This window comes from Thunnus thynnus, chromosome 11, assembly GCF_963924715.1.
Source record: "Thunnus thynnus chromosome 11, fThuThy2.1, whole genome shotgun sequence".
NCBI classification, from domain to species: domain Eukaryota; kingdom Metazoa; phylum Chordata; class Actinopteri; order Scombriformes; family Scombridae; genus Thunnus; species Thunnus thynnus.
The window spans coordinates 9,765,464-9,776,821 of NC_089527.1; the positions used below are offsets into that span (position 1 = coordinate 9,765,464).

The 11,358-nt window shown below is 41.5% G+C and overlaps 1 protein-coding gene across 1 annotated transcript; it reads right to left on the minus strand.

The window, feature by feature from the left end:
* Positions 1-1,248: 1,248 nt before the first annotated feature.
* asb1 (ankyrin repeat and SOCS box containing 1) lies at positions 1,249-9,745 on the minus strand. Its single transcript, XM_067603114.1, has 5 exons — positions 9,465-9,745; positions 8,024-8,162; positions 6,560-6,862; positions 4,989-5,368; positions 1,249-2,150 (listed from the first exon to the last, which is right to left on the minus strand). Exons 1-5 carry the CDS (start codon positions 9,559-9,561, stop codon positions 2,020-2,022), a joined length of 1,050 nt encoding a protein of 349 aa, XP_067459215.1. The 5' UTR covers positions 9,562-9,745; the 3' UTR covers positions 1,249-2,019.
* Positions 9,746-11,358: the final 1,613 nt, after the last annotated feature.

The window sequence follows — 11,358 nt, forward strand, 5'->3', positions numbered from 1 at the left end:
ACTCCCACATAAAACAAATTTCAAGGACTGCCTTTTTTCGCCTACATAACATTGCAAAAATCAGGCACATCCTGTCTCAAAAAAGATGCAGAAAAACTAGTCCAAGCATTTGTTACTTCTAGCCTGGATTATTGCAAATCCTTATTGTCAGGCTGCCCCAACAAGTCTCTAAAGACTCTCTAGCTGGTCCAGAACGCTGCTGCACGTGTACTGACAGAAACTACAAAAAGGCACCATCATATCTTAAAGAACTCATGGGCAGAGCCTTCAACTATCAGGCTTCCATCTTCCAGTTTGAGTTCGGGAGACAGACACCCTCTCTACATTTAAGAATAGGCTTAAAACTTTCTTTTTTGATAATACTTACAGTTAGAGCCGGCCGAGGCTCGCCTTGGATCTGCCCCTAGTTATGCTGCTGTAGGCCTAGACTGCCGGGGGCCTTCCCATGATGCACTGATCTCCTCTCTCTTCCTCTCCCTCTCCATCTGCGTGCATTCATGTACTATTAATGCATGTAACTGACTTGGCATCTTCTCTGTTGTTTTGTGCTTTCTCGTCTCACAGGTGACCTTCAGCTGCGGACTGACGGATGTCTCTATGTGAAAAGTGTCCTGAGAGAACTTCTGTTATGATTTGGCGCTATGTAAATAAAATTGACTTGACTTGACTTGATTTGAACACGTCTTCAATATTAACAGAGGCAGTCTGCTCACCTACTATTTTTGTTGTATTTACTTGGAGAGTAGAAACACATTTTTGGAAACTCTCTGGTGGGATTCAGTCCTGGGCCAGAGGCATTTCACATGTGACTCCAGTGGCAGGAAACCTAAACACCTACCCTGGGTATAAACCTGTAAAAAGAATACATACATAAACAGTATATGAGGGGAATTTCCCACAAGAGCTGATTAACTACTAATATGCTTGCTGGATCAAAAGCCTGCACCATCTGCGGTTTGTGTTGCCCTCATTTTGACAGAGAGGTGATTTTCTCTCACTGGATTTAACTGAGCTCCAGAGATTCTGTCCATGACACTGGCTGGGATATATTTGTACTATAACAGATCTTGGAATGGGTTGTGAGGAAAAGAGAAGGAATAATTCTCTCATGGTCACTCAAGGAGATGGCTAACAGAACAGGAAGCATGGAAAGTGATCTTACTTTTGAAGAATCTCTCTGCTTTCTGGTGGTGTAGAAGCTCTCCCATGTAGTTTTAGTTTATAAAAAAAAACATACAGGAGAGAATATAGGATTATTGCACATTTACTGTATGCAAGTAAAGATGAGATATACAAAGCAAAATACAGTGAGATATTGCATTGAACAGTAGAAATGTATGAGAGAAAAAAAAGCTGAGCAGCAGACAGGCACAATAGAAATGAACTAAATAGACTTACAGCAGCTTTCAGGGTAATAAATATAAAGTTATTATATTCAGCATAAAATTCACTTTTCAACCAATATCACTGTCACGTGAAGTTTGGTAAAATGTGCTTATTCAGTGTTTCTACAAATCTCCCTCTCCCTCTCTACAAATGATGTTGACACATACGTCACTGATTAGACCAAATATGTTAACTTTTCTCCGTCTTACACGTTTTTCAGTTAGGATCCAGGATCTTGAATTGATTTGATTTGCTGTTTCTTGCACTTTTCATTACTGATCACTTATAATGTAGGTGATATACAGTATCAGTAATTTCATCATTTTGCCACTCGCTCTGTCCAAGAGTTGGTATTCGCTAACATTGAGAATACATATACAGTTACCACAAGTCAGGACATATTAAGGTTTCTCTGATAAGTGCAATAAATTATTATAGTAATAGGAAGATATGAAGGAGTATTACATATCTCTGAATTTCAAAATATTTGAAAAAGAACATTATTAACTGTTTATTATTAGAAAATAATAAGCAATTAGTGAGCCGGGATCACAAAAGACTGTATCCTATGGCTTGTCTTTGAGATTGACAAAGTTAAGGTTGGTGTAGCTCTGAAGAAGAAGAGAGGGCGTGTCAGTTTTGGTGAAGCAGGAAGTTCTTGATGGGTTGTGGTAGTGGTAATGACGGTATGTGGTTTAGACGGCTTTTGCCCATTGCTCTTCGGATCCTGATCCGACACAGGTGTGTCAGCCTACGAGGGCATCCTGAGAAGAAAAAAATGAAAATCTCCTCAGCAGCTGCAACAGTGCAACAGTGTACAGATACATGAAGATGGCTAAAATGAACATGTGCTATTTATGCAGATTATCACTCAATTAAAGAGGAACCTTTTTAAATTTTTTCTTTGACATTTATGCTGTGAGTCATGTCAAGTTTTGAACTTTTATGGTCTCAGCTGTCAAAAAACAATGAGAAATAATGATTGTGTAATTCTAACTGCTTCTAAAATAAGTTTCACCAGCTGAGAAAACAGATTTTTTATGAACATTTTATGAGCTGAATTCCCTGAAATGAGACAACTATAAAGTGGAAAAGACAACAAGTAATGCTGTCCTTCTTTGAACAAATACTGCAGATGTGCCATAGGCTTTTTTCACAGGAGATATTTTGACCTGTTATAGTAGGAAAAGGACAAATGTTACTAATAATCTTAATAACGGCTCCATTCTATTCAAGTGTCCCAGTAGGCCATTAGTGTGACTGTGAAATCACCCCCTTGTTATTATATTTTACACACCTGTCAGTGATGACAGGTGTGCAAAGGTTAACAGTAGTTTCACATCAAATGCACTAGAGTGAGGCTAGAGTTGACCTTGGCAAAATCAAGGGGCACTGTGATCCGAGCTGCTGTCCCAACAGGAAAGAAGTGGACGGCTAAGAATGAGGCACAGCAGGCAAAATCTGCTCTCCACCATGGCGACCTCCTGGGACAGGTCCAACACGGAAGAAGTGGCTTGTGGCTTGGCGGAAAACAACCTTGCTGGAACAAGGCATCCTCACTAGAGCAGCGGAAGTTGGTCATGGCTGAAATCCCCTGACAGGAGGAGTCGAGTAGATGTGCCAAAGCAATCTAAACAGGGCCAGTGGATGAGATGGGACAATGTGGAAAAATAGTAGATCAGCTGGAAGGACATGTAGGAGATGAAGTCAACTAGGATAAGTTTCCTCATTCGAGCAACCTACGATGTCCTTCCTACCCCTGAAAATCTCAACCAATGGCTGGGCAAAGATCCATCATACCCCTTGTGTTCAACAGCTTCACTTAGACACATCCCCACCAGATGTAAAGTGAACCTCTCCTAAGGGTGGTACACCTGGAGACACAATCAAGTGCTCAAGTGTCTGTCAGCAACTCTGGAAAGCAGACGAACAACCAACAATGTCTTGCTGCCCAGAACAACCAACGCAGTTATGTCAATTGCCTTTGTTCGGGAAGGGGAACAAAGACAACGGAACATTCCACCAAGGACCAGGTTTGGACAGCTGGACGCAGCCTGGGACTGGCAGATGCTGGTGGACATGGGCCAGCGGATTACAGCCCTGTAAGCATAGTTCCATGATAGCCATCACCAACCTGAGGCCTGGTCTGGTCCTGTGGTCCATCTCTCAGCGCATGGTGTACTTTGTGGAGCTCACAGTCCTTTGGGAGGAATCTGTGCAGGAAGCCTTCAAAAAAACGACACTGCGATATACACAGCTTGCAGTGGAGGCAGAACAGAAGGCCTGGAGAGCAAAGATCTTCCCAGTAGAAATTGGATGTTGGGGCTTCATGGCAACATCAGCTGATGAGGGATCTGGGGAGCAGTGGACAAGCCCTATGCCAGGCCATCAAGGAAATAAGGTGGCAGAGTGGAGTAGCCAGTGGCTCTGGCTGAAGAGGAAAGACTTCAACCGGTCTTCCAAATAAGCTGGATAGGCAGATGCAGAGGGGGGTGGTTATGGGATGCACCGCTAAGCCTACTGGGGACGTCATAGGCCCAGTCCGCGAAACGTTGGTGAAAGTAGGAGCCCACTTGACAACCCCAAAGACATGTCTACCCAGACTTTCTCAACATTGGATTGGATAGCGCAGGTCAGTGTTTAGATACTGGGAGCACGGGAGTTAAAGAGGTGGCACTTTGGATTTTAACATCATGTCCTGATGTAAAACATCTATAAAATGCAACAATTTGCATTGTGGGGATGTTATCAGGAAGTCTATACCATGGACACTTCTTTTTTCATTCTACTGAATAAACTGAATTCCACTGACTCTGACATGTCAAAATGTCTTCTGTGAAAAAAAAAATCAATTGTACATCACTAGAAGGTTGTGGATAGGCAGTGTCTAGGTATGAATGTTAAAGGTCCAGTGTGTAGATGTTAGTGGCATCTAGCAGAACAGCGTTGTTTAATCCCATGAAAATAAGAATTGTTATGTTTTTGTTACCTTTAAATGAGCCCTCTATATCTACATAGGGAGTGGGTCCTCTTCCACGGAGCCCACCATGTCGCACCATATGTATCTGCAGTAGCCCAGAATGGACAAACCAAACAATGGCTCTAGAGAGGGTCTTTCACATTTTTCACGAGTTTTACGGCCACCGTAGGTTCTTACACGCTTGGAAGCGGAGGGTGAGGGGAGGGGTATTCAGTTGGTTGCAATCTGCAACCTCACTGCTAGATGACACTCAATCCTAAACACTGGTCTTTTAAGTAGGGCATCGCTCCAAGAGATTATTTACTCTTTACAGGGCTGAGAGAGACTCACAGGGATGAAGCCTTGACATTAAAAAACAAGGCAACCTGTCTACAGTGCCTCCCATGTGCAAACCTTTTATTTTTTTATATTTTAAAAAGTATACATATTTATTAGAATTCTATACTGCATCGTGATATGATTTTTTCTCAGTGCCTGCTGGGATTTCTCCTCAACGATCTCCCGAATGCCTCTGGCTCTGTATAAAATCCTTCCTTGCACAACTACTGGTTAGGAACATATCAGTCTTCACTGACATCTGCACATTCACAGATTTTTTCCCCCATGTATTATTTTTACTCACTCCGCGCCTCCAGAAAGACCCTGAGTGCCTCTGGATCGACCTTCCGCCGGCTAGGAGCTTCAAACTCCGACTCCCAGGGCACGAGGGCCGGGTTAGCCCCGTGGTCCAGCAGCAAGTGGATGAAGGCCACCTCACATCCATGTCGCAGCACTGCATCCAGCAGGCAGGAGGCCAGGCCACGGGTCAGAGCCTCATGGCAAACAGGCCCAGTGTAGTTGAAGTCAGGCTGAGCGCCAGCCTGGAGCAGCACCCGAAAGCAGTGGAGGTGGTGGTAGGCAGCGCTGATGTAGAGAGGACACACCACTAATGTGTTGAGGGTGCGGGCACTTAAGAGGAGCCGGGGACCCAGCTGGTGATCCATGTCAACATCAGCTTTGAACCTGGAAGGGGCAACCACAGTTACCGTTAAACTTTATTTTAATCATGGAGACATCTGAGGAAATTATAGTGGTTGACTGCAGAGAAAATCATCTTAATATAATACCCCAGAGGACTTCTTAAGGATGATGACACAGTATGTAACAATCCAGATTTAAGCTCATAAATTGCGGTTTGGAAATATGTGAGTAAGAATTTCTTTGAAAGCTCATACAGTCCTCATGAAATTAAAGATGTCGGGAAGACATGCTCATGACAGTTTTTGGTATTTGAGTCTTCTCAGATTGTTTGTCTTGTGAGATATTCAAGTGTCAGTGTGACTTATGTCCCATGTGGGCTGCTGTTGTTGACTGATGGGACTGGAAAGATTTGTTTTTGTGCAAAAGATAAAAGAAGCCTTTAAAAAAAAAGCCAGGAAATAACCTAAGCAGCCTGAAGCAGTGGAAAATATGACAACATACAGCTAGCAGTGAACCAAAATGATGACACCTTCATCACCATGCACTGCATTGACATAAAATAAAAACGTCTCTAAACAAGAAGAGTGAAGGCTGAAGATATACTTTTTTTAATCATGGAGAGGAAAACAATGATTAACAGAAATGTAATTTTCAATTTGCTGATATTCTTTGTGAAGCTAATATTCATAGGTTGATGACAAATAGAAAAAAAAACAAAAGTTGCAACTTTCAAATTGTTAGTACGCTGCAATATACAGCAAATGTCTCACAATCAAAACAGCAGGAAAAAGTCCTTTAAATCTGTTTTTTAACATTGTTCTCACTTACTAACATTGTACATGTGACCACATTTGTTTTTTGTGTTAACACTATTTCTCTAAGCCCACAGTGATGTCTTCAATGTGCCTGTTTTGTCCGACCAACTGTCCAAAACCTAAATATTAAATTCAGGCATATATGACATAAAAAAGCATCAAATCTTACATTTAAGATGCTGAAACCAGTAAGTATTTTGCTTGACAAATGACTGAAATGATTAATCAATTATCAAAATAGTTGCTGATTAATTTTCTATCGATCGACTAAGTCATTAATCAACTAATCGTTGCAGCTCTAGTTCACTGTACTCACGACCCACATATGAGAAGAAAAATCTAATTTGAGATGCTCGTACAGCTACAGATCACCAACCCAGTACATCCAGGTTTTATTCGGATCCTCTCCTAACCTCACCTGATGAGCTCCTGCAGTATGTCCAGCCTTCCCACCCGTGCAGCGTGGTACAGCGGGGTACTACGGTGGTGGCGGCTTCCGTTGGGGTCAGCTCCAGCTTCAAGAAGGATCCGGACACAGTCCAGGTGACCGTTAACCACAGCTACATACAGGGCTGTTTGGCCTTTTACATCAACTAGATCCACCTCGGCACCCTGGGCGATCAGATAGGCCACGCACGGAGCGTGTCCTGCTGTGGCTGCAATCCGCAGAGGGGTGCAAGGAAGACAGCCACAACACCACACAGACTTCTCATTGATACGCCTGACACCAAAGAAGAGAAATGAGAGGTTGTAGACTTAGATCCAACATAATGGATTTGAGCAATGTTTACATGAATGTACAATACACTTTCACTGGAATAAAGAGGATTTGCAGCCACACAAATGTATGCAAAAACAATAATTTAAACCAAAGCCTTAAAAATATCATTGCTTTGCTGTCAACAGAAACTAAAATATGTACCACAACTACCTGCTAAATTATACTGCCTTCAACACTACTGCCTCAGCCAAGTTGGCAGGGCAGGGCAAACCCAATGGGGTAAAACCTATTTTATTGAAGCATGTCGTAAACCATGTGGAGTGGAGATGAACTGACTTAAGCCAGTAATAATGGGTTTGCTGGGTGTGGACACAGAGCAAGTATGACTGGAGCATACAACCACTGTGGGATTGGGGTTAAATGTGTGATGACCACTATGAGGTGGTCCTTTGTGTGTCTCTCTGGGTTGTTCCAGACTCTGACACTTCCAGTACCTCTATGCAGACAGCCTGCCACTAACTCCAGTGTGAAGAGTTTCTGTGCATGATCCCTGCTGTGGCCACCGATTTCAAAGCACTGAAGCACGCTTTGATACTTTTGAGTGATGAAGAGAACAACACCCAGCACATGGCCTCTGTTATGCAGTGTAAGAATGTTCTGTGGTGGGGATGTTTAAGGACATATCCTGTGTCGCTCAAGCTGTCACTCAACACTGCACAGAAACCACAAACCACTTGGTGCCACACATGAACACTCTCTGGACAAAAGCTGCCAGCTCTGCAGTACAACAGTGTTACAGATTATTGTAAACCCCTAAAAACAATAACTAAATAACTAAAAATGTTGTAAAGGATATGTTTTTGTCAGCACATGTATGTTGCTTGTTGTTGGACACATTCAGTAATCTAAGAAAGCTTTATGTAAAGCAGAGATGTTGTAACATTATCTACCTTTTCTCTTTCTGTCTGTCTTGTCTCTCTACTTACAGTACAATGCTCTCCCTTCACCATGCAGACTGTGTAACAGTAGTGGCTTTGTGTTTTTTAGTCGCCTTAATTAGCATTTGGCTTTTATTGTTTCCTTTATTCTTTTCCCAGTAAAGCGCCTTGTGACTTTGTTGACAAAAGTGTATTTTATAATCTCATTATTACGCTCCCTTACTGTCTGAAGCCGTCTTCCTGCAGCAGGTTCCTCAGGGTATCCAAATCCCCAACGTAGGCCGCGTTGTGGAGCCGCATGTCATCCTGCTCCAGAGGCTTGTCGCAGAACTGCTCCTGGAGCCATTCCTTTAAGTTTCGGCCTGGAGAGGACACACAGATTTAGGGGAGCTGAACTGTCAAATCTGGTCTTTTCTGTTCTTATTGTGCAATTTGTCGCCGACAAAAGATTAAATTTACTGTTGTAGAAAGCAAAATCACATCATTAAAAAAGCTTCATACTGTATATGCTGTATTCTAGTTAATGCTCTCCTGCCTTCTTGACAGATTTTCATTAGACTGCATATTCAAAATACCAAAAGGCCCTGATGAATTAGTTGGAGGGTTGGTGGATCACGCTTTTTTTTTCTCGCTGCATCATTTGGTTACATAACTGTGCAAGAGTCCCTTCTGAATGTGGGAAGACACACACAGTGATTCGTTACTGACTGACAGGAGGTGCACACAGTAACCAGAACACCTGGTTAGTATATTAGCGATTTAATACAACACTACTGTACAAGCCGTCGCCTAAAAAACTTAGCATAGATGTGACTCAAGGCCTGGCTGACACAGTCTACTTAGAAATTTAACACAGGCTTCCCAAATGTAGTTGAGCTTGAAGGTTTGTCAAAATTCCCAGATGTACTTATAAATTAAACTATTGTGTTCTGTTATTATGTCCATTAGAGCCGCAACAATTAGCTGATCGTCAGAAATGTAATCACCAACTATTCTCATAAACATTTCAAGCAATTTTTTTTAAAGGAAAAATGCTAAAAATCTCTGGTTCCAGCTCATTTAATGTGAATATTTTCTGGTTTTATTTAGTCCTCAATGATAATAAACTGAATATCTTTGGGCTGTGGATGTTTTTCAGACCAAAACAAAACATTTCAGGTGACATCTTTGGCTTTAGTAAATTATGATTGACATTTTTCACCATTTTAAAGACCAATCAACTAATCAGTTAATCAAGAAAACAATCAACACATTCATTAATAATGAAAATAATCCTTAGCTGCAGCCCTGATGTCCATCCCTTGTAGTCATATTTATCTAAACAGCTCTTCTGGTCATTCTCTTCCATTTATTGTAACTCTATAATTAGTATGACTACAAAAATGCAGATAGAGTGTTAGCAGGAGTGCAGACCTCTGTAATAATGAAGCTACAGATGTTGTTTTGAATCCACGGGCCACACCTTATTACGCAGGAGCCACCCTACACAACACATCTGTAATATCTGTGATGCGTATTAAAGCCTGTCTGGATTTGAGTTTGTTATTCTCTCTCATACACACACACACACACACACACACACACATATGGGCTGCACTTGCAGGATACATGCTCCTGAGGACTGATGAATCATCGTAGCTCACAGCTGATTCAGCCATGGTTACCTGCAGCAGTGGCACTGGGCAGATCAGAAACAGTGATGAGCGGAGGGAAACTGATACCAGGCGGCTCGTCAACATCAGCCTCTGGACCCTCGGCCATGCTGCTGAAATGTCACACCGTCAACCTCAAAACTTATTGGTCGATTTCGGCAGCGGACTGACACTGACTTCCCCCCGAAACCCGACGATCTAAATCAGAGAGGAGACATCAAAATAAACAAAGTTGACAGCGTGGATGACGGTGTCTGCTCAGCTCACTGCGTTACTTCCTGACTGCGCTCAGCTGGACTCATTTAAAGGGGAAACGACGATTTAATGTCTGAACAGAAGCAGATTGGACTCAAGACAGCCGCTTTTCTGTGGCTACAACATTGTATAAAAGGCAAACTAATAACAAAATAAATAAACAAACTAATTAATGAATTAATTAAAACGATAATAAATGTTAAAAGGAAACATTTTCCTGATTTTAGGATTTTAGAGGTGCAAAACTCCCCAAAGTTCCTCCTTCAGAAAATGTTAAACAGTCGCAAAAACATATATTTTTTTAATGATTACTTAATTTTTATGAAGTTTTTTGTTTTGAATTGTGTATTATTTTTTTCCCCTCAGCATGAAGGTCAGCATGTTTCAAAACCTTCTCCACACTTGGAATAAAGTTTTAATGTGGAAACAAACCACCCTTTATTTATTTTGTTATCCTAAAATAAGTAAAATTCAAATATACTGTGTCTAAAAATGTTGGAATCAACCTTGGAAATATCCAACATGTGTTATGTTTTTAAAAAATTGTCTGCTACAATGCCCAATTCCCAGAAAAATATAGAGGACTTGTCCTCAGTATCCTCCTTGGTAATCCTTAATAGAAATAACATACAGTGGGAGAATATAGATTATTATAACTACAAAACAGATAAACACAGACACAATTCTGGTTGAAAAAAACATAATATTACATAAATTGGAGCAAGTTGCACTCCAAAATGTCCAAAATGTCACTCAATAAGGAGTGTTATGTTTATTCGTGGAACTGTTATGGCCACATTCTGGATGATCATTATAAAGGTCAAAGAGCAGTTAAAAAAGACTTGTGATCCAAAGAGAGAAGTTTGGACTTTGTCCTGCAGATCCATGTTTCTGTGTACTAAAGGAGTTTCTGTGTACTAAAGGAGTATCTGCACTGCTGGCTGCAGTGCAGATACTCCTGGATGAATACAAAAACCGAAACCTGAAATGTTGTGTCAACCGTCTTTGTGTGTGTCTGTGGCCAGTGGGTGGGTAACATACACCAGAGGCATGCGGCCATCTATGCTGCCTGATGACAGATGAACCATAAGACACTGAGCCTCTGGTGGTGCTCTAAAAATAAATGATCGACAGTGCCATGTCCCCATAAGTGGACAGGTCGCTTACACACTTCCAAGCTCTGTGAACACAACCATATTTCATGGTGGGAAAGGTAATTCGATGTATTGATACAACAGATGCCACATCAGTTAATAACCATAAAAAGTACTGAGAGAACAATAAAACACAGTTCACAGTGATTTTCAAAATACTTTTAAGACATGCAGTATGAATCAAAACGTCAGTAAGTAAGCAGCCAGATTCAGACCCAACAGTATCACAAAGACTTGGAAAAAACAAAGTGCACTTCAGCCCAATGAATCCACACGTATGATTTAATGATAATTTAATTAATCTGGTCACGCTGCGAGAGATTTAAAAAGTCCACAAGGACACACAGAAGGCAGACCTGCTGAGAAAAGGGAATTAATGACAGACATTAATCAGTGAACATGCACCATAAAAGGCCAGAAAGCTATTGGCATTCATTCTGTAGTAAAATCTGTCTCCAAGTCACGGCCACGCTGCAAATTTGGGAGAGGTTATCTGA

Excerpts from the sequence above, each read along its gene's own strand:
- asb1 (XM_067603114.1), bottom strand. The coding sequence starts at position 9,561 with ATGGCCGAGGGTCCAGAGGCTGATGTTGACGAGCCGCCTGGTATCAGT. Across the intron at positions 8,163-9,464 it reads GCCCAGTGCCACTGCTGCAG|GCCGAAACTTAAAGGAATGG; the intron begins GTAACCATGGCT and ends TGTCCTCTCCAG. Across the intron at positions 6,863-8,023 it reads CAGGAAGACGGCTTCAGACA|GCGTATCAATGAGAAGTCTG; the intron begins GTAAGGGAGCGT and ends CTTTGGTGTCAG.